A 24,698-nucleotide genomic window follows, 5' to 3' on the forward strand; every position below is an offset into this window, starting at 1 on the left:
TGATTCTTCGATTTGGCATGTATACCTTCAGAACTGAAAGGATAAACAGAGTGGAATTTAAATAACCCCTCAGGTGTTGAGGAAAAACATTGTTCCACTACCTGTTCTTCTGTTAGGTATTCATCGGGTATTTATCAAGTCCAATGACATTATTCTGGAATCCAAATGTATAGTATTCCGAATCCATAGCTAGACCAATTACTGTGTTCTTTTGCAGGGATATGCTATGGAGCCATGTTATGGATTATGGATGTTTATTATAGGAGTGGGTTTTACCTTCAGGCCGAGTTGCTGCATCCGGCTGGACAAACAGATCAAAGCATCTGCGTTCTTCAAATTTTGTCTCCCTTGAATGGGAAGAAGAAATGGTTTGCATTCTTCAGGGATTTTAACCCCATCAGCAACCATGATACTCACGGCATAGGGCATCTGTTGTACCCATCTTAAGGCTTGCTCTACATCCTGGAACCCCTCTGGGTCTCCCGGTAATCTGGACCATAGATTATTATTGACTGGCAAATTAGTGTAGAAAGTTGTTACCTATATACATCTGATGCCGTGGTTCATTCAACACTGCGAAACGTGTTCTGTAGTCTTACTTCCTATGGAGATAGACAAAAGACATCTTGCAACCACTTTATGACACTGGGAATCTTCATCCAGATCATGAACCCATTGGTCCCGTGGAGAGGAACTTTTAATCATTTTAGGATTGGTGACCTGTTTTAAGAGTCCTAGGCTTATGTAGTTGGCTTCGGATTTCAGATCCAACTTGGCATATTTCACCCGGGCTATATTGTTCACCTGTATGGGAATCAATACATTTACATAGTTACATAGTTAATACGGTTTAAAAAAAAGACATAAAGTTCAACCAAGGGATAGGTGGGGACGCGATTCCCAGAAGGAAGTGAGACTCAGATTTCTACAGGTTTTCATAAGCATTTATGTTTTTTAGCATTTAAGAATTTGTCTAAACCCTTTTTGAAACTGTCCACTGTTCCTGCTGTGACCACATCCTGAGGAAGTCTATTTCACAGATTCACAGTTCTTACAGTAAAGAAGCTTTGACGCTTCTGGAGACTGAACTTTTTCTTCTTCAGTCGGAGGCAGTGCCCCCTTGTCTTTAGAGCACATCTTACATGGAACAGCTTTTCGCCGTATTTTTTGTATGGCCCATTTATATAATTGTACAGGTTAATCATGTCCCCCCTTAGACGTCTCTTCTCAAGACTTAATAAATTCAATTATTTTAATCTTTCTATATAACTAAGACCCTCCATGCCCCTTATCATTTTAGTAGCTCTCCTCTGTATTTTTTACAGCTGCAGTGCATCCTTTCTATGTACTGGTGCCCAGAACTGGACTGCGTATTCCAGATGAGGCCGCACCAGCGCTTTGTAAAGTGGTAGTATTACATCCCTGCCCCGCGAGTCCATGCCTCGTTTAATGCATGACAATATCCTGGTGGGCTTAGAAGCAGCTGATTGACATTGTATACTATAATTAAATCTACCATCCACAAGGACACCCAAATCATTCTCTATAAGTGACTCTCCTAGTGCTACATCACCTAGGACACATGAAGCACAGAGATTATTACTACCAAGATGCATAACTTTACATTTGTCCACATTGAACCTCATTTGCCAAGTTGATGCCCAATCACTCAGAGTGTTCAAGTCAGCTTGTAGTTTGTGGACATCTTCTATAGACCGTTGAGTTCTACACATTTTAGTGTAATCTGCAAAAATAGATATGATGCTATTAATCCTGTCCTCAATATCATTAATAAATAAATTAAATAATAAAGGGCCCAGCACTGAACCTTGGGGTACACCACTTATAACCTGGGACCATTCTGAATAGGAATCATTGACCACAACTCTCTGGACACGGTCCTTCAGCCAGTTTTCAATCCAATTACAAACTATACTTTCCAAGCCTTTAGACCTTACTTTACTTAATAAGCGTCTGTGAGGGACAGTATCAAAAGCCTTTGCAAAATCCAGAAACACTACATCCACAGCCGCCCCTCTGTCCAGGCTACTACTCACCTCCTCATAAAAACAAATCAGGTTAGTCTGACAACTTCTGTCCTTGGTAAACCCATGCTGGTTATCACTTATATTATTAATAGTCACATACTCCTTTATATAGTCCCTTAAGATTCCTTCAAATATTTTTCCCACAACAGAAGTTAAACGAACTGGTCTATTATTACCTGTGGAGGACCTTCATCCTTTTTTGAATATGGGCACTACGTTTGCCTTGCACCAATCACTTGGCACTTTACCAGTCCCTAGAGAATCCTTAAAAATTATAAACAGGGCACAGCAATGACTGAACAGAGCTCTTTAACCTCTTCCGGACATAGGGCGTACAGGTACACCCTTATGTCCTGGTGCTTAAGGACACAGGGCGTACCTGTACGCCCTGTGTATTTTCAATCACCATTGAGCAGGCACCTGGGGCAAATGCGCCCCCCCCCCCGTGTAGGCGATCGCAGCAAACCGCAGGTCAATTCAGACCTGCGGTTTGCTGCGTTTCCGGGTTATTCGGGTCTCTGAGGACCAGATAACCCGGAACAGGATGGTGATCGGTGGTGTGATTTTACCCCACCAATCACTATCCTGCGATCCTGAGTGGTGATGGTGACATCACCACTCAGGATCGCTTCTGATTGGTAGGAGGGCGGGCCGGCGGCAGTTTGAAATGATAGCAGTGCTCCTCTCCTCCTCCTTTTGTGTCCGAAGCCCGAGGAGAGAGGAGCGTTGCTGCTACACGTGCAATCCGTGCCCCAGCACTCATCCTTGCCCCCAGGACCCGATCTGTGCCCCAGCACCCCCATTTTTATCATCAGGTAATTAGGGATAGGGAATAGAGTATAGGGAAAGGTTAGGCTAGGCAGGGATATAAAAGGGAAAGTTATTGGTAAAAAAAAGTTTGGTTGCATCACCCTAAGTAGGGTGTCTGGGGTCTACAGCACAACTGTGTGACCCTAGACCCCCCAGGGGTGCTGCTGCTTGCCCCCCTACATTTTTTTTGGGGCGCAGGCATTTTATTTAAAAAAAAATTGTGCATACGCTGACTGTGGCCGGCACTCTTAGCGTCCGGCCACTGTTAGCGCATCGCACACCCCACCGCTGATCAACTTCGGACGGTTGATCAGCGGTTTAGATTTTTTTTTTTACTTTTTTATCACATTTTTCCCCCCACACACACGCACACCAAATAAAGATTTACACACACGCACATACACACACAGACACACACTACCCTATGGCCTGCCGGACGATCTCGGCTAAGGAGGCATATGCCCAGCTTGCCTCCGACTCCGAGAGTCCCAGTGAGGACGAGGATGACCCCACTTTCCTGTTGTCATCCGCGTTCTCCTCATCATCTAGCGATGATGAGCCCCCAAGGCGGCGTAGACGCCGCAAGGGGGCCGCCATGCTAGGGACCCTGTGGCCCACACTAGTACGAGCAGCTCTGGGGCTCGTACTAGTTTTCCGGCCCACCAGTTAAATCCACCGGAGCACCCTGCCGGTGAACTTGTCTGGTGTACCCCAGAGCAATATGAGCCTGTGATTCCTGATTTTGTAGGCCAATCAGAAATCCAGATTTCCACAGTGGGCTACACTGAATATGACTTTAGTCATTTTTTCAGTGACCCACTGGTAAATCTGATGGCGGAGCAGACGAACCTGTACGCCCAACAGTTCGTTGCTCAACACCTGGGCTCCTTTTTGGCCAGGCCCGGTGGCTGGACACCGGTCAGTGCAACGGTCCCCAAAAAAAAAAACGGTGCAAAAAAATAACTTTTTTTGTCACCTTACATAACAAAACTTTTAATAGCAAGCGATCAAAAAGTCATATAGCCCCCAAAATAGTGCCAATAAAACCGTCCTCTCATCCCGCAAAAAATGAGCCCATACATAAGATAATCGGCTAAAAATTAACAAAAAAAATGACTCTTAGACTTTAGAGATACAAAAACATTTTTTTTGTACCAAAAAGGATAATATAGTCTAAAACCTAAATAATTGTAAAAAAAGTAGACTTATTAGGTATCACCGCGTCCATAAGAATCTCCTCTATAAAAATACCCCATGACCTAACCCCCCAGATTAACACGGTCCAAAAAAAACAAAAACGGTGCCAAAACAGCTATTTTGGCACTTTTCCGTTTTTTCCGGTAACAAAGCAAGGGTTAACAACCAAACAAAACTTAATATTTATTACCCTGATACTGCAGTTTAAAGAAACGCCATATTTTTGGTCGTAAACTGCTGTATCAGTAAAAGTGAGCCCGCAAAAGGAAAGGACCGACATGGTTTCTGGAAGGCCGATTTTGATGGCTGTTTTTATTGACACCATGTCCCTTTTGAAGCCCCCCTGATGCCCCCCTAGAGTAAAAACTCCATAAAGTTCCTCAACAGTTAATGGCAAATGGAGATGAAATTTCTGAATTTCAATTTTTGGTAACCTTGCCTCACAAAAATGTAATATAGAGCAACCAAAAATCATATGTACCCTAAAAATAGCCCCCCAGAAAACGCTACCTTATCCCGTAGTTTCCAAAATGGGGTCACTTTTAGGGAGTTTCTACTCCAGGGGTGCATTAGGGAGGTTGAAACAGGACACCAGTCCATAAAAATCAGCCCTCCAAAAACCAAACGGCGCAACTTTCCCTCTACGCCCCGCTGTGTGGCCGTACAGTAGTGTACGACCATATATGGGGTGTTTCTGTAAACGGCAGAGTCAGGGCAATAAAGATACAGTCTTGTTTGGCTGTTAACCCTTGCTTTGTTAGTGGAAAAAATGGGTAAAAATTGAAAATTAGGCAAAAAATATAAATTTTCTAATTTCATCCCCATTTGCCAATAACTCTTGTGCAACACCTGAAGGGTTAACGACGTTTGTAAAATCAGTTTTGAATACCTTGAGGGGTGTAGTTTCTTAGATGGGGTCACTTTTAGGGAGTTTCTACTCCAGGGGTGCATCAGGGGGGTTGAAACAGGACACGGAGTAAATAAACCGGTCCATAAAAATCAGCCCTCCAAAAACCAAACGGCACACCTTTTCCTCTACGCCCTGCTGTGTGGCCGTACAGTAGTGTACGGCCACATATGGGGTGTTTCTGTAAACGGCAGAGTCAGGGCAATAAAGATACAGTCTTGTTTGGCTGTTAACCCTTGCTTTGTTAGTGTAAAAAATTTGTTAAAATTGAAAATTAGGCAAAAAAATGAAATTTTCTAATTTCATCCCCATTTGCCAATAACTCTTGTGCAACACCTAAGGTCTCTTTCACACGGCCGTTGCAGAAACATGTGCGGGTGCGTTGTGGGAACACCCGCGATTTTTCCGCGCGAGTGCAAAACATTGCCATGCGTTTTGCACGCGTGTGAGAAAAATCGCGCATGTTTGGTACCCAACCCCGAACTTCTTCACAGAAGTTCGGGTCTGGGATCGGTGTTCTGTAGATTGTATTATTTTCCCTTATAACATGGTTATAAGGGAAAATAATAGCATTCTGAATACATAATGCATAGTAAAATAGCGCTGGAGGGGTTAAAAAAAATAAAAATAAATGTAACTCACCTTAGTTCACTTGCTCGCGTAGCCGGCATCTCCTTCTGTCCTCATCTTAGCTTCATCTTAGCTTTGTGTAGCAACAGGACCTGTGGCGATGTCACTCCGGTCATCACATGATCCATTACCATGGTAAAAGATCATGTGATGACTGTGACGTCACCAAAGGTGCTTGTTGCTACACAGACCTAAGATCAAGACAGAAGGAGATGCCGGGCTGCGCGAGCAAGTGGATTAAGGCGAGTTCAATTTTTTAAAAAAAATATTTAACCCCTCCAGCGCTATTTTACTATGCATTCCCCCATGTTATAAGGGGAAATAATAATGATCGGGCCTCCATCCCGATCGTCTCCTAGCAACCGTGCGTAAAAATCGCATCCTCAATTGCTTGCGGATGCTTGAGATTTTCACGCAACCCTATTCACTTCTATGGGGCCTGCATTACATGAAAAACGCAGAATATAGAGCATGCTGGGATTTTCACGCAACGCACAAGTGATGCATGAAAATCACCGCTCATGTGAACAGCCCCATAGAAATGAATGGGTCGGTATTAAGTGCGGGTGCAATGCGTTCAACTCATGCATCGCATCCGCGCGGAATACTCGCCCGTGTGAAAGGGGCCTAAAGGGTTAACAAAGTTTGTAAAATCAGTTTTGAATACCTTGAGGGGTGTCGTTTCTAGAATGGGGTCATTTTTGGGTGGTTTCTATTATATAAGCCTCACAAAGTGACTTCAGACCTGAACTGGTCCCTAAAAATTAGGTTTTTGAAAATTTCTGAAAAATTTCAAGATTTGCTTCCAAACTTCTAAGCCTTGTAACATCCCTAAAATATAAAATATCATTCCCAAAATGATCCAAACATGAAGTAGACATATGGGGAATGTAAAGTAATAACTATTTTTGGAGGTATTATTCTGTATTATAGAAGTAAAGAAATTGAACTTTGGAAATTTGCAATTTTTTATGAATTTTTGCTAAATTTGTTATTTTTATATAAATAAATGTTTAAAATTTTTTTAACTTCATTTTACCAGTGTCATGAAGTAAAATATGTGACGAAAAAACAATCTCAGAATGGCCTGGATAAGTCAAAGCGTTTTAAAGTTATCACCACTTAACCAGCTTTCTGTTGTAAAATTTTTCAAATAAAACTACATTTCTATATAAATGTTCCTCTAAATGTATTGTTCTACATGTCTTTGATAAAAAAAAATGCAATAAGTGTATATTTATTGGTTTGGGTAAAAGTTATAGCGCTTACAAAAAATGTTGCAAAAAAATTAATTTATGCACTTTGACTTTCTGAGCACCTGTCATGTTTCCTGAGGTTCTACAATGCCCAGACAGTAGAAACACCCCACAAATGACCCCATTTCGGAAAGTAGACACCCTAAGGTATTTGCTGATGGGCATAGTGAGTTCATGGAAGTTTTTATTTTTTGTCACAAGTTAGCGGAAAATGATATTTTTTATTTTATTTTTTCTTACAAAGTTTCATATTCCACTAACTTGTGACAAAAAATAAAATTTTACATGAACTCACCATACCCCTCACGGAATACCTTGGGGTGTCTTCTTTCCAAAATGGGGTCACATGTGGGGTATTTATACTGCCCTTGCATTTTAGGGGCCCTAAAGCGTGAGAAGTAGTTCGGAATCCAAATGCGTAAAAATGCCCTGTAAAATCCTAAAAGTACTCATTGGAATTTGGACCCCTTTGCACACCTAGGCTGCAAAAAAGTGTCACACATGTGGTATCACCGTACTCAGAAGAAGTAGGGCAATGTGTTTTGGGTTGTATTTTTACATATACCCATACTGTGTGTGAGAAATATCTCTGTAAATGACAACCTTTTACATGTTTTTTATACAAAGTTGTCAATTTACAGAGATATTTCTCTCACCCAGCATGGGTATATGTAAAAATACACCCCAAACCACATTGCCCTACTTCTCCTGAGTACAGCGATACCACATGAGTGACACTTTTTTGCAGCCAAGATGCGCAAAGGGGCCCAAATTCCAATGAGTACCTTTAGGATTTCACAGGGCATTTTTACGCATTTGGATTCCGTGAGGGGTATGGTGAGTTCATGTAAGATTTTATTTTTTGTCATAAGTTAGTGGAATATAAGACTTTGTAAGAAAAAATAAATAAAAATAATCAATTTCCGCTAACTTGTGCCAAAAAAAAAAAATCTTCTATGAACTCGCCATGCCCCTCAAAAGTGATTTTACGGTGTTTTTGCAGTGATCAGAAAAAAATAATTCTGTCACTGCGGTGGGGCGGACAAGATCAGGCCTGATCAGGCGAACACTGCGTTTTTTTTGTACAGCCTATAGAACATGTCCTATTCTTGTCCGCAATTGCGGACAAGAAAAGGCATTTTCTATATAGTTCTGGCAATGTGCGGATCCGCAAAATGCGGAAAGCACATTGCCGATGTCAGTGTTTTGCGGATCCGTGGATCCGCAAAACACATACGGACGTCTAAAAGGAGCCTTACAGGGGGGTGATCAATGACAGGGGGGGGGATCAGGGAGTTTATATGGGGTGATCAGGGGTTAATAAGGGGTTAATAAGTGACGGGGGGTGTAGTGTGGTGATTGGTGCTACTACAGAGCTGCCTGTGTCCTCTGGTGCTCGATCCAAGCAAAAGGGACCACCAGAGGACCAGGTAGCAGGTATATTAACAAAACAGCGTCTAATATACCTTTTTGGGGTTAAAAAAAAATCGCATCTACAGCCTGCCAGCGAATGATCGCTGCTGGCAGGCTGTAGATCAACTTCTGAGCTGAGGGTTGCTGTGAAGGCTCCCGGAAAAAGGGGGGATATCTTGGCCTCTCAGAAGAGCTAAACTATATCCTGCACAGCTCATATCCTGCACAGCTCATGGAGGATAGAAGGCAGACCTCCATGGGCTCTAACTGCATGTGTTGCCAAGATGCTACATCATTAGACACAGCACTTGGTGCTCATATATGCTGTAAAGGAGCGTGACACATGCCAAAAAGGGGCAGGAGCTTCCACGAAAGGGACGAGTCTAGAGAACAGACATGTTCATGCCGTGAAAAAAATCTCTCGCGAGATGACGCACGGATGCGTCTACGAGGAATACTCCGGCCGCCCGCAGGACGCATCCCTGCGTTAGGCGGTCGGGAGGCGGTTAAAGTGACACTGTTCAGATTTGCAAAAAATGGCCTGGTTCTTAAGGTGAAATAAGGTTGTGTCCTTAAGGAGTTAAGCACTCTTGGGTGTAATCCATCTGGACCCAGAGTTTTGTTCACATTTACCCTATTTAACTTCTCTTGGACCATATCTACAGTTAGCCAATTGAGTATATCATTGGATGTACTAACAACCCCGGCACCACAGATATCAGCTCCTTTCTCTTTTGTATATACAGAGCTAAAAAAACTATTTAGGAACTCTGCCTTTTCCTTATCTTCAGTGACTAACCTGAAACCCCCCCCCCCCCCCCTTACCATTATTTAGGGGACCTACCTGCTCAGACCTAGGTTTTTTAGCATTCATATATTTAAAAAAAAAAAGGGGGATTTGTTTTGCCTTCTTTTGCTACCTGCTGTTCGTTTTGTATCTTTGCTAATTCTATCTCCTTTTTGCAGATTTTATTAAGCCCTTTGTAATCTTCAAACACTACAGCTGACCCCTCAGATTTGTATTTTTTAAATGCTCTCTTTTTTTTCTCTTTTATTGCTCTTTTTACAGTAGCTGTAAGCCATGGGGGGTTTCATTTTAGCCGTGTATACTTGTTGCCTAAAGGGATACATTTTTTAGTGAAATGTAGATTTGAAGCTCTCCCATTTATCCTCTGTATTATTATGTGACAGTAGCTGCTCCCAAGCTCTGCATCATTAGAAATTACCAGATCCAACAGAGCATCGCCCCTAGTGGGAGCTTCTACAAACTGGCCCGTAAAGTGGTCCTGCAGCAAGTCGAGGAATTTTCTCCCCCTTGCAGTTGAGGCAGAACCATGATCCCAGTCAATGTCTGGGAAGTTGAAATCTCCCATTATGACTACTGTACCAGCCTGTGCCACCTGCTCTATTTGGTTATACAGTTGTGTTTCTATCTCTTCTGTGATGTTAGGGGGTCTATAGATTACACCAAGTATCATTTTATACTTCTACCCATAAGGTTTCCACATTCTCACCATCCTCACGCACAATTGCCTCTTTCACACCTGTCTTCAGATCACTCGTCACATACAGGCACACGCCACCACCTTTTCTATTGACCCGGTCTTTCCTAAATAGCCCAGTCATGCGAAGAGTCCAACTATGTCTCAGCCACACCAACTACATCTATTTGTTCTTCTAGTACCATAGCCTTCAGCTCCCCCATTTTTCTACCTAGACTTCTGGCGATTGTCATTGACCTTTTCAATCCGTACCATGGATTAAGTATACTTGGCCACTTTGTGATTTCCCCCTTCAAGAGAAATAGTCAATACATCCTCATCCAAGGTTACCTTTTCGATTCTGTCCCTCTGGATGGTAATGATATGAGCGGCACCGTTGACAGCTTCCTCGGGCTTACCATTTTTCAGGATCGTGACATCTGGCGTTTGACCGTTCCTAAAATGAACTTCAACAGAGTTAGGTCACTCTTCAATCACATGACAACCACGTTGGGTTTGTGCATTGCAAGAGTATTCATAGGCAATGGGTGCCTTCACCTGAGTCCAAACTGCTTCATTAATGAAGTCTATTATAGAACTCAACTTTTTCAGAAGGTCAATTCCTATGATCAGCCGATCATATGGAAGGTCCACAATCACTGTGGGGTGTCTAATTGTCTTCTTGCCAATTTTAAATTTCAACCATACTGTACCTTTTACCTGAAAGCGTCTCCACCTACACTTATCAAAGAGCCATCGAACAATTTTAATCTTGGCCTCTTCGTGTCACGGCTGAGGATGGGGAAAACCCTCAGCCGTGCGGTGCCAGGAGATGGAAGGGTTGTCACTTGGCCAGAACCACAGAATTAGGGAGCAGGTCACCTCCTAGCGCTTCCCTAATCTGACCCTGACTCCTAGCTGTATGGGCCGCCCTTAAAGGTAGGAGGGCCCATACTCAGGAACCTCGGATCCCTACTGACCCTCCGTCGTTCCCTGAGCTAGGAGCTGGGTAGACAGCCCGTTCCTCCTGGAGGCGGAGAAACAGGAGTCTAATGTGGCCAAGCTACAAAGGGAAACAGAAACAGCTATGGCAGTGACAGGCAAAAGTAATCCACACAACACTCACCTGCCACAGACAACACAACCAGGAACCCATGTGCAGGTGCTGTTAGTTCAAGACACCAAGGAACACAGCACACACCAGACATCACACAGGAATCCTGGACCATAAGCTGCAATAAAACAAAACCCCACACACACCTAGATAACACCATGTAACAAAGTTTTATGACCAGAAGGGAGGCCCCCACTGGTAGATGGTAATACACAGGAGGCTGCTCCAGCTATGCCTGGCTGAAGCAACCTACTGAGCCAAGCCAAAGACAGAGGCTTTATAGGCCTAAGTGGCCACACCCAACGGTCAGACACACCCAGTGACTCACACACACACACACTGGGAAGGGAGTTAACCCTTCCAGCACCAGGGAAGGGAAAACACCACTTAAAAGGGAAGTGCACAAAATACATAAAACACAGTGTACACCATACACACACACCTAACATAAAGAAAGTCAAGTGAGACCGCATGCCAAAGCAGCAAGCTGCCTAGCACTGCTCAGGCTGCTCTGCTGGCAATTAAAGAACACAACTAGTTGCCCGCGGCAACCACAAGTGAGGCCACACACAGCGACCCTCACCTGTGGTTGAACACACAAACTAAACCGCAGGCAACCGCATGCGGTAAGGAGTCACGGACATAGCCATGGCCGTGACACTTCGCTGTTAAATCCAGAACCTGTTGGAAATAACTATATGATAACATTGTGACCTGTGATCCCTTATCATCTAAACCCCTGATCGGCCTGATATGTTCATCTTGAAATAAGAATCCACAAATTATCGGCCTTCAACCTGAAATAAATGACACAAGATATTAGAATGATTACTCATATGACTTTTTCGGAGGGTTTGACCTCTCTGCAGCGTTGCGACCTCTGCTGAATCCTTGACATTCCTGCTGCACAGAGCAGTAGCTCCCATCTTTGGGGAAAACTGGACTATGTCACAGTTTATAGACGGTTCACAGCCTGACGTTGATACGATAGGATCACTTGTTGGAAAAGACACAGGATTGCAGGTTTCGACATGATTAGCCTACAAGATAGATAACATATTAGACACCTCCTCCCTGGCCACAATTTTAGGGTCAGGAACGCTGCAAGGCAAAATAGGATTAGAAATCATTTTGGATTCTTCCTCAACCACCTTGATAAACTTGTGTTGGCCTGGGCTCTGACCCTGCCCTGTTTGCTTTATGGGGCTGAGCTGGGACTTGGAGTTGCCCCTAAAAAAGGTTCAGGTTGTTTTCCTGGGGACCCCTGGGACAACTTACATATGATGTCACTCAGCTTGGCCACTTGTTCTGCCAACTGATCAAGCCGATCGTTTAATTTGCGCACATTTTGGTCCTGTGGCGCGCCCTGGTTATTGGGGGTGACCTACTCCTATTTGAAGTAGAGGGTTTAGGCCTACCTTCCCTCTGTTGTCTGGGCCTGATATTCCAGCACCTGTATCCCTGGGGACCCCTATTGTAAGAGGGACGGTAGTTATACCTCCCAGCACCAGAATTATCCCCCTCTGACCCATTGAGGTTTTGGGGTTTTATCTGTTTGGGTCCTACCTGTTGTCGCTGGACTTGTTGGACAGGTCCTGTAGATTGAGGGTGCATCCGTGGCTGTGTTTCAAATCCAAAGCTAGGGTTTGCCTTAGCTTCAGCTACATTTTGCACTGGGAACTTTTTGAACCTCCTCTCACCAAGCGCCACCAAGGGAGCTTCAATATCAAGATCTCTAGCTAGGCTATGTTTGATCTGGGTTGGCATTGCATCATAAAACAACTGCTTAAATTCTTCAGATTCCCAATTTGGGGATCTATATGCTATATATCATGGTCGATTTTCCCAGACTCTTGAATTTATGGGTTTGATAAGAAATACAATGGGCCTTACACTCGCACCGTGGGTTTGTATAATCTAACTGTCCAAGCTATTGAGTAACGACGCCTGGAATAACATTCGTTCTTCTGAGAAACTTCCATTAGCAGAAAACCTTAGTGCTTTCTATACCTCCTAAGACTATATCCACTCAGTGAGATACACACGGCATAAAGTATACCTTAATACTTGGTTATACTATATATCAATATTGCATGTCATAAATGAATTATTGATATGTTCATACTAAAAATCTAAATAAATACACACATGAATATATATAATATTTATAAATATATGAATAGACACCACACACCAGATGTGTCTTAGGCCTCATGCACACGACCATTCCGTTTTTTGCGGGCCGCAAACCGCGGATCCGCAAAAAACAGAAGCCGCCCGTGTGCCTTTTGCAATTAACGGAACGGGCGCCCCATTGTAGAAATGCCTATTCTTGTCGACAAACTTGACAAGAATAGGACATGTTCTATTTTTTTTGTGGGGCCACGGAACAGAGCAACAGATGCGGACAGCACACGGAGTGCTGTCCGCATCAGTGCATGGGTCCGAATCCGAGCTGCCAAAACGGCTGCTCGGATGCGGACCCAAACAACAGCCGTGTGCATGAGGCCTTAAGGATGTAAATTCTTATCTTGTCATGGCTTAGCCATGACACAGACATTGTTCCCTTCAGACAGACATGTCTGGAGAAGCCAGTATACTCCCTATGGATAAACCCATATATTTTAGCATTAACTTTTATAATACAATGTTCTCTATATTTACTATGACTTTTATATAAACTGAAGTTGCCATGAACTCATCTTGGCCTCTTCAGCCACATAACAGAACTTTGGTTCAAGCTGATTTCACTCTTAAAGGCAATGAGCATTCATTTTGTAATATCATGTAATATCATCAGATAATACTGTACACTTATGAAAATGCACTACATCACTCATAAAATTCTCACCATTATTTGTAATAGCTAGCTGCAAAATAAGGCCCCTTGCAGACGAGCGTGTCCGGATGCGTTGCGGATGTTTTCAGTGAAAACTGCACGATTTCGTAAAGCCATTCAGTTTTTTTTGCGATCTCGTTCAGTTTTTATCGCGCGGGTGCAATGCGATTTACTGCGTTTTGCGTGATAAAAAAGTTAATGTTTACAAACAACATCTCTTAGCAACCATCCGTGAAAATCGTATCCGCACTTGCTTGCGGATGCGATTTTCACGCAGCCCCTTTAACTTCTATGGGGACAGCTTTGCGTAAAAATCGCTGAGTATAGAACATGCTGCGATTTTCACGCAACACAAAAGTGATGCGTGAATACTACCGCTCATGTACACAGACCCATTTAAATCAATGGGTCCGGATTCCGTGCGGGCGCACGTATTGCACTGGCGCGGAATTCTCGCTCGTGTGAAAGGGGCCTAAGAATATACATAACCATTTGCCAATCACGTCTTAAGAGTGAATCCTTTCATGACACAAGAAGTGCCTATTTTAAGGCAAAATGCCTTTGGTAGGGGTGAGTCTATGCTCATTTCATAATAGAAGCCTCCTCTGCGCACCTTTTATTGGTTGACTACATAGAAAGTATTCAAACCCCTCAACCATTTGACCATGTACATGTACTGTGTAACACCATTGATGAGTCATTTAAGCTTACACTTTCTAGGTGGAGACTGAAGCGGAGGGTGAGGTTTGCCTGCAGTACAACTTTAAGGATGAGCTTTTGAAGAACACCATTCGTTTCCCTCTTAAAGTGGAGAAAGCTGAAAGGTAATTCAAGGATAATTCACTGTCAAACAGAATAAACCCACAGAGTAATGGGGTAACACAATTAATTAAATCCACCAGTGCATTGTGGGAAAAGATGCTAAAAACAGCCTTAGCGCGGGTTCACATCACGGTTATGAAGTACTTTATCGCTTTCCGTTATTACATGGTTATAACAGAAAATAACGGAATTCAGAAGACGGAATTAAAAATGGAAACCTTTTAGAGGCATTCCGTTTTGACCCGTGAGAATAGAGGTCTAATGGGCAAGCATAACGGAACCGTCTGGATATGCACCTCTACATAACTTAGGCACATTCAGTGCAAGAGGTATTAAGACCGGTGTCTAAAACACCAGTCTTAATAAATTACCCTTATTGTTTTTTAGTTTTTTTCCATTTATTACACCAGATCTCTGCTTCTTAGTATAAATATATACAGTATATATGTATGGGTGTGTGTACTTTTTCAGACATTTTGTTATACTTTGCTTCATGAATTACCTAACTTGTTTTGAAAGCTTGTTATGTTAAATTGGTTATATTTTATTAGACATTAAAGGGGTTTTCTGGGCATTTTATACTGATGACTTATCCTCTAGAAAGGTCTTCAGTATCTGATTGGTGGGGGTCAGACATCATCCAATGATCAGCAGTTTGAGAAGGCACCGTCGCTCGCAGTAGTGCCATGGCCTTCTCTCAGCTCATTAACCACAGCACCGTATATTGTATAGCGGCTGTGCTTGGTATCGCAGGTCAGCCTAATTTACTTCTATGGGGCTGAGCTACACCTAGGCCGATGAACGTAGAGTCACCTGGCCTAGGCAAAGCTGGAGTAGGCCGCGGTGTTACCGCTGCCTTTTCAAAAAGCTGATCGGCGGGAGTCCCAGGTGTCAGACCTCCACTGATCAGATACTGATGGCCTGAGGAAGGTCATCAGTATAAAACACCTGGAAAACACCTTTAAAAGGTATGATACCTGTTATACCTGGTATGATTATTTTCTTTCTCCTAATGTGATCAATAAAACATGTTTACAGTACCAGAATTTTTCTTCTGATTTAACTTCTTATCATATTGCTTTTTGATCTTGAGCATAGATTCTTCTTGAAATCACTGTACACAATGACCCCACTGACAACAAACCAATCATAGATCTACCCATCTACTAAATCCCATTCTTTTCTCAGACCCACCATCCATAGACTGGCAGCCAAGTCTCTGATCTCTGAGCTGGAATGTGGAAAGGACTCTAGATCCGAGGATGGGAAGAAGAGGATCCTGGAGATCAGTCTAGAGTCTGGAGTCATCTCCTCGCTTACTGCCTTTGTTGCTGTTAATAAAGACACCAAGACTCCAGTGAAAAGTCCTCCAGTGCGAAGGGACATCCCTGCTCCAGGCTTAATGCGTGGTAAAAATACCAAATATATGCTCATATACAAGTACTAGCCGTATTAGTACCCATATAGTATAACCATTCATATCAACCTACATATTGTGTAACAAAATCAGTGCTTATATAATAGAACCAGCCATGCCAGGTCTCATACAATAGAACTGGCCATATCAGTACTTATATAAAAGAACTTGCCATATCAGTGCCTTATATAATAATACTGGTCATATCAGTGCTCATATAATAGAACTGATCATATCAGTGCTCAAATACACTGCCTGTCCCCAAAAAAATCGCCACCAAAAAAAAAATACAAAATGTTCAAACACTCTAATATTTCGCTGGACCGCCTTTAGCTTTGATTACGGCACGCATTCGCTGTGGCATTGTTTCGATAAGCTTCTGCAATGTCATAAGATTTATTTCCATCCAGTGTTGCATTCATTTTTCACCAAGATCTTGCATTGATGATGGTAGAGTCTGACTGCTGCGCAAAGCCTTCTCCAGCACATCCCAAAGATTCTCAATGGGGTTAAGGTTGGACTCTGTGGTGGCCAATCCATGTGTGAAAATGATGTCTCGTGCTCCCTGAACCACTCTTTCACAATTTGAGCCCGATGAATCCTGGCATTGTCATCTTGGAATATGCCCGTGCCATCAGGGAAGAACAAATCCATTGATGGAATAACCTGGTCATTCAGTATGTTCAGGTAGTCGCTGAGCTCATTCTTGGAGCACATACTGTTGCTGAACCTAGACCTGACCAACTGCAGCAACCCCAGATCATAGCACTGCCCCACAGGCTTGTACAGTAGGCACTAGGCATAATGGGTGCTTCACTTCATCTGCCTCTCTTCTTACCCTGATGCGCCCATCACTCTGGAACAGGGTAAATCTGGACTCGGACCACATGACCTTCTTCCATTGCTCCAGAATCCAATCTTTATGCTCCCTAGCAAATTGAAGCCTTTTTTTCTGGTTTTCCTCACTGATTAGTGGTTTTCTTACGGCTACACAGCTGTTCAGTCCCAATCCCTTGAGTTCCCTTCACATTGTGCGTGTGGAAATGCTCTTAATTTCACTATTAAACATAGCCCTGAGTTCTACTGTAGTTTAAAGGGATTCTGTCACCTCCCCTAACCCAAAATCGGATTTTAAAGCGGTCATGCAGCACAGCTTACCTTGAATAGGCTGTGCTCTTCTATCTTGTAATCCGTCCAGTAGTTTATGTGAAAATCGACTTTTATGGTTATGCAAATTAGCCCTGAAGGTGCCCAGAGGGGCGTTTTGTTCCCCTTAGTGAGCCCAGTAACGCCCCTCTTACAGTGCCCAGCCCGCCTTCCTTGCGACTGTCTAACCGCCCCCAGCCTCCCACAGCCTTTCATCCCTCTCCTCCCCCTCCCTCACAGCCGAACGAACTCTCGCACAGGCGCAGTACCCACTGAGGGCTGCGCCAGTGCGATCTGCAGGAGACTGAGGGCAGGAGCTTCATCCTCGTCACTGGGCATGCGCCGAGCCCAGTGACGTCCGATGCTCGCTCTTCCCTGCTGACTGAGGGAAGAGCGAGCATCGGACGTCACTGGGCTCGGCGCATGCCCAGTGACGAGGATGAAGCTCCTGCCCTCAGTCTCCTGCTGATCGCACAGGCGCAGCCCTCAGTGGGTACTGCGCCTGTGCGAGAGTTCGTTCGGCGTGAGGGAGGGGGAGGAGAGGGAGGAGAGGCTGTGGAAGGCTGGGGGCGGTTAGACAGTGCAAGGAAGGCGGGCTGGGCACTGTAAGAGGGGCGGTACTGGGCTCTCTAAGAGGAACAAAACGCCCCTCTGGGCACATTCAGGGCTAATTTGCATAACCATAAAAGTCGATTTTCACATAAACTACTGGTCGGATTACAAGATAGAAGAGCACAGCCTAATTAAGGTAAGCTGTGCTGCATGACTGCTTTAAAATCCGATTTTGGGTTAGGGGAGGTGACAGAATCCCTTTAAGTGATCGTCGATCACGATCTTTCAGGATTTTTTTCCCGCCACATTTCTTCCTCGAATACAATGGGTCCCCACTATCCTTCCAGTTTTTAATAATGCGTTGGACAATTCTTAATCCAATTTTAGTAGTTTCTGCAATCTCCTTAGATGTTTTTTCTCTGCTTGATGCATGCCAATGATTTGACCCTTCTCAAAACAGACTAAGGCTACTTTCACACTTGCGTTTGGAGCGGATCCGTCTGGTGTCTGCACAGACGGATCCGCTCCTATAATGCAAATGTTGGGATCCGTTCAGAATGAATCCGTCTGCATTATCTTTCAGAAACAATTCTGTCTGAAAGTTAGACGGATGCATCCAGACTTTGCATTGAAAGTCAATGGGGGACGGATCAGTTTGAAATTGTACCATATTGTGTCAACTTCAAACGGATCCGTCCCCATTGACTTACATTGTAAGTCTGGACGGATCCGTTTGGCTCCGCACAGCCAGACGGACACCCGAACGCTGCAAGCTGCGTTCGGGTGTCTGCCTGCTGAGCGGAACGGAGGTCAAACGGTGCCAGACTGAGGCATTATGAGCGGATCCGCATCCACTCAGAATGCATTGGAGCCGTACGGATCAGTTCGGGGCCGCTTGTGAGAGCCTTCAAACGGAACTCACAAGCGGAACCCCGAACGCAAGTGTGAAAGTAGCCTAACATCTTTTCCACAACCACGAGATGTGTCTTTCGACATGGTTGTTTAAGAAATGAGAAGCAACTCATTGCACCAGTTGGGGTTAAATAACTTATTGCCAGCTGAAAGATAATCACCCATGCAGTAATTATCCAATAGGAGGCTCATATTTGCTTAGTTAAATCCAGGTGGCAACTTTTATTTTTTTGGACAGGCAGTGTAATAGTACTGGTCAATGGTCATATCAGTGCTCATATAATAGAAATGGCCATATCAGTGCTCATATAATAGAACTGTAATATCAGTGCTCATATAATAGAACTGGCCATATCAGTGCTCCTACAGACGTGGACAAAATTGTTGGTACCCTTTGGTCAATGAAAGAAAAAGTCACAATGGTCACAGAAATAACTTTAATCTGACAAAAGTAATAATAAATTAAAATTCTATAAATGTTAACCAATGAAAGTCAGACATTGTTTTTCAACCATGCTTCAACAGAATTATGTAAAAAAATAAACTCATGAAACAGGCATGGACAAAAATGATGGTACCCCTAGAAAACACAGAACATAATGTGACCAAAGGGACATGTTAATTCAAGGTGTGTCCACTAATTAGCATCACAGGTGTCTACAACCTTGTAATCAGCCATTGGGCCTATATATATGGCTCCAGGTAATCACTGTGTTGTTTGGTGATATGGTGTGTACCACACTCGACATGGACCAGAGGAAGCAAAGGAAAGAGCTGTCTCAAGAGATCAGAAAGAAAATTATAGACAAGCATGTTAAAGGTAAAGGCTATAAGACCATCTCCAAGCAACTAGATGTTCCTGTGAGTACAGTTGCACATATTATTCATAAGTTTAAGATCCATGGGACTGTAGCCAACCTCCCTGGACGTGGCCGCAGGAGGAAAATTGATGACAAATCTAAGAGACGGATAATCCGAATGGTAACAAAAGAGCCTAGAAAGACTTCTAAAGAGATTCAAGGTGAACTTCATGCTCAAGGAACATCAGTGTCAGATCGCACCATCCGTCGTTGTTTGAGCCAAAGTGGACTACATGGGAGACGACCAAGGAGGACACCATTGTTGAAAACGAATCATAAAAAAGCAAGACTGGAATATGCCAAACTACATGTTGACAAGCCACAAAGCTTCTGGGAGAATGTCCTGTGGACAGATGAGACAAAAATCGAAGTTTTTGCCAAGGCACATCAGCTGTATGTTCACAGACGAAAAAATGAAGCATATCAAGAAAAGAACACTGTCCCTACTGTGAAACATGGAGGAGGCTCTGTTATGTTCTGGGGCTGCTTTGCTGCGTCTGGCACAGGGTGTCTTGAATCTGTGCAGGGTACAATGAAATCTCAAGACTATCAAGGAATTCTAGAGAGAAATGTACTAGCCAGTGTCAGAAAGCTTGGTCTCAGTCGCAGGTCATGGGTCTTGCAACAGGACAATGACCCAAAACACACCGCTAAAAACACCCAAGAATGGCTAAGAGGAAAAAATTGGACTATTCTAAAGTGGCCTTCTATGAGCCCTGACCTCAATCCTATTGAGCATCTTTGGAAGGAGCTGAAACATGCAGTCTGGAAAAGGCACCCTTCAAACCGGACACAACTGGAGCAGTTTGCTCATGAGGAGTGGGCCAAAATACCTGCTGAGAGGTGCAGATGTCTCATTGACAGTTACAGGAAGCGTTTGATTGCAGTGATTGCCTCAAAAGGTTGCGCAACAAAATATTAAGTTAGGGGTACCATCATTTTTGTCCATGCCTGTTTCATGAGTTTATTTTTTTACATAATTCTGTTGAAGCATGGTTGAAAAACAATGTCTGACTTTCATTGGTTAACATTTATAGAATTTTAATTTATTATTACTTTTGTCAGATTAAAGTTATTTCTGTGACCATTGTGACTTTTTCTTTCATTGACCAAAGGGTACCAACAATTTTGTCCACGTCTGTATAATAGTGCTGTGCAATGTCCATATAGTAGTGCCTGTCATAAACCTTATCATTTAACATCGCTAACCATATTGGCATATCTTTTAAGTGTGCCTGCACACGGTGTGGATTACGCGCAGTTCTTCAGCCCAGTGAAAATCGACCTACTGAAATTTGCAGCGTGTCAATTGTTGTGGATTTTACCCTTTCCAATGGAAACCGCATAAAACACATCAAAACCGTGATACAGTTGCAAGAAAAAGTATGGAATGATATGGATTTCTGCACAAATTGGTCATAAAATGTGATCTGATCTTCATCTAAGTCACAACAATAGACAATCACAGTCTGCTTAAACGAATAACACACAAATAATTAAATGTTACCATTGAACACACCATGTAAACATTCACAGTGCAGGTGGAAAAGGTATGTGAACCCCTAGACTAATGACATCTCCAAGAGCTAATTGGAGTGAGGTGTCAGCCAACTGGAGTCCAATCAATGAGATGAGATTGGAGGTGTTGGTTACAGCTGCCCTGCCCTATAAAAAACACACACCAGTTCTAGGTTTGCTTTTCACAAGAAGCATTGCCTAATGTGAATGATGCCTCGCACAAAGGAGCTCTCAGAAGACCTACGATTAAGAATTGTTGACTTGCATAAAGCTGGAAAGGGTTATAAAAGTATCTCCAAAAGCCTTGCTGTTCATCAGTCCACGGTAAGACAAATTATCTATAAATGGAGAAAGTTCAGCACTGCTGCTACTCTCCCTAGGAGTGGCCATCCTGTAAAGATGACTGCAAGAGCACAGCGCAGACTGCTCAATGAGGTGAAGAAGAATCCTAGAGTGTCAGCTAAAGACTTACAAAAGTCTCTGGCATATGCTAACATCCCTATTAGTGAATCTACGATACGTAAAACACTAAACAATAATGGATTTCATGGGAGGATACCACAGAGGAAGCCACTGCTGTCCCAAAAAAAACATTGCTGCACGTTTAAAGTTTGCACAAGAGCACCTGGATGTTACACAGCAGTACTGGCAAAATATTCTGTGGACAGAAGAAAACAAAGTTGAGTTGTTTGGAAAAAAAACACAACACTATGTGTGGAGGAAAAGAGGCACAGCACACCAACATCAAAACCTCATCCCAACTGTGAAGTATGGTGGTGGGGGCAGCATGGTTTGGGGCTGCTTTGCTGCGTCAGGGCCTGGACGGATTGCTATCATCGAAGGAAAAATGAATTCCCAAGTTTATCAAGACATTTTGCAGGAGAACTTAAGGCCATCTGTCCACCAGCTGAAGCTCAACAGAAGATGGGTGATGCAACAGGACCACGACCCAAAGCATAGAAGTAAATCAACAACAGAATGGCTTAAACAGAAGAAAATATGCCTTCTGGAGGGGCCCAGTCAGAGTTCTGACCTCAACCCGATTGAGATGCTGTGGCATGACCTGAAGAAAACGATTCACACCAGACATCCCAAGAATATTGCTGAACTGAAACAGTTCTGTAAAGAGGAATGGTCAAGAATTACTCCTGATCGTTGTGCACGTCTGATATGCAACTACAGGAAACGTTTGGTTGAAGTTATTGCTGCCAAAGGAGGTTCAACCAGTTATTAAATCCAAGGGTTCACATACTTTTTCCACCTGCACTGTGAATGTTTACATGGTGTGTTCAATAAAAACATGGTAACATTTAATTCTTTGTGTGTTATTAGTTTAAGCAGACTGTGATTGTCTATTGTTGTGACTTAGATGAAGATCAGATCACATTTTATGACCAATTTGTGCAGAAATCCATATCATTCCAAAGGGTTCACATACTTTTTCTTGCAACTGTAAATAGTGTGGATTGATGTACATTTTTTTGGTGCGGTTTTGGTGCAGATAACTTGCAGCTTTTTTGCACACAAATGTGCACCGTGTGAAGGCACCATAACACAGCCTACCCCAATAACCTGAGTCCTTTCTAAGAGATGTCATTGTCAACATAACCAAAGGCTTCAGAGATCTTTGAGCATTTGATCCTTTGGTTAAATGGGCTGATGCACAACAAGAAGCTTTGGACACTTTCACTCAGTCACAATAAAGATTTTACAGTAAATACCTGGATGCTCTTGAGAAGGAGTTTTGGATGTTGCTGAAGAAGATCTGCTCTCTTCAATAATTCCTTGTCTCACAGTGGAAGTTTGAGAAGAGTTTTTCTAGAATAGAGGGGCTACACTAAGAAGAGTCTGAGAGAAGCAAATAAATAATGAGAATCTGTGCACACATTGCCCCCCGCACAGAGAAGACCACCAGAGACCTGGCTCGGGTCTCAAAACATGGGTCTTATAAGCCATTTTTATGGTCAACTTCCATTAGGGCATTCTTCTTACAATTTGCAGGCCTACATTAAGAGTTATCACATTATTATTAACAAGGATTGTGTTTTCTCGAACGCCATTGCCATCTCCAATCATTTTGACTGTCTTGTCTGGGTATGACCTAGCTGCCATCCTGCATCACGGGGGCAACACCAGATGTCACACCATGAAATCCTTTCTAGTACAACAAGGTTATGTGAAAACCTTTTGGTACATCAAAAGTGAGGACTCATACACTGCACAGAATATGATATTGGCAATTGATTATTAGTTTCCTCTAAACAGGGATCTTCTCAGACTTCCTGTGAAATTTCGCTGTGTATTCTGACATTATTAAAGGTCCTTTTGCATGGACTGATATTATAAGCAATTATCTGGAATGATCCATTCTTTCCTGATAATAGCTTGATCATCAGGAAGATGAGAGCATCAGTTACATGCAGCAATCACCTCCACTGTATGAGGACTAGCGATCACAACTGCCATTGCTTGTCCCTATACAGAGCAGATCCCTGTCTACATGGGGCGATCTACTGAGACTATCACCCAATGAATGAGCACCTCTACACAGAGCAATTATCAGCAATGAGCATTTCTACAAATACTAATCCCCATTTATTTGTCCATGTGAAATGACATAACAATGTTTTTTTTAAATGTTGTTTTACTTCATTTATTTCCCCAGGTGTGAGGTCAAGGTCACTAATGGCTAGTGGTGGACCATTACTTATGAGCGGTCATAGTATTCCTCAGCGAAGACTAGGTGAGTAGTGTTACTTCTTTGAACTTTTTGGGCATGAAACTTACTTCTGTGCCTTCTAGAATGACCCGTCCACATGACATGTATATATCGTTTATCATTGGTATAGCATCGTGGTGCTCAACAGAGGGATAAGGCATTGAGTGCTACATATGCAAATCATTATTAGTGATGAGCGGGAGGTGCCATATTCGATTTCGCGATATTTCGCGAATATTCAAATGAATATTCGTGTTATATTCGTCGAAATCGAATATTCGTAATTATTCTAATTATCGCGAATAATATACGAATATTTTTTTTTCCGCGTATTGCGATTATTTATCTTGATAGTATAAGGCAACGTTCCTATGCTAATTGACTATGGCTAGGCTAATATGTGTATTTTACGAAATTTCGTGATTTGCTCTAACTTCGTCTCTTAGAATATTACGAATATTCTAAAAGACGAAGTTAGAGCAATATTACGAAATTTTGTAAAATACACATATAGATTGTAATTCATCTAATATAGTGCTATAATCCCTTTTTTTGCCTCTAATTTTTTTTTGCCTCTTCTGAACTTAAGTTTTGTAAAATATGTACACTATTAAAAAATATTACTATAGCAGTATATTAGCTTAAATACAATCTATGTGTATTTTACGAAATTTCGTAATATTGCTCTAACTTCGTCTTTTAGAATATTCGTAATATTCTAAAAGACGAAGTTAGAGCAATATTAAGAACATTTGCAAAAGCCGAAATTGCGATGCGAGTAATATAATACGAAATAATCGCATGAAGATTTCAACTTAGCACTGCTATATTCCATATTCTAGCCTAGTATGGAATATAGCAGTGCTAACTTAGCACAGCTATATTCCATATTAGGCTAGAATATGGAATATAGCAGTGCTAAATTGAAATCTTCATGCGATTATTTCGTGTTATATTACTCGCATCGCAATTTGCGAAATTTCGTAAAATACACATATAGATTAGATTGTAATTTAGCTAATATGGAATATAGCAGTAAGTTGAAAACGCCACTGAC

At 42.6% G+C, this 24,698-nt stretch overlaps 1 protein-coding gene across 1 annotated transcript in view; it reads left to right on the top strand.

Moving 5' to 3' along the window:
* The window catches only part of LOC122924806 (von Willebrand factor A domain-containing protein 5A-like), a 274,200-nt gene that overhangs the window by 162,668 nt on the left and 86,834 nt on the right, over positions 1–24,698 (top strand). The window contains exons 14-16 of the mRNA XM_044276248.1: positions 14,416–14,519; positions 15,706–15,926; positions 23,588–23,665. Of these exons, the coding sequence (XP_044132183.1) occupies positions 14,416–14,519; positions 15,706–15,926; positions 23,588–23,665 (403 nt within the window). The remainder of the gene's footprint in view (positions 1–14,415; positions 14,520–15,705; positions 15,927–23,587; positions 23,666–24,698) is intronic.

Source organism: Bufo gargarizans, chromosome 1, assembly GCF_014858855.1.
Source record: "Bufo gargarizans isolate SCDJY-AF-19 chromosome 1, ASM1485885v1, whole genome shotgun sequence".
Taxonomy (NCBI): Eukaryota; Metazoa; Chordata; class Amphibia; order Anura; family Bufonidae; genus Bufo; species Bufo gargarizans.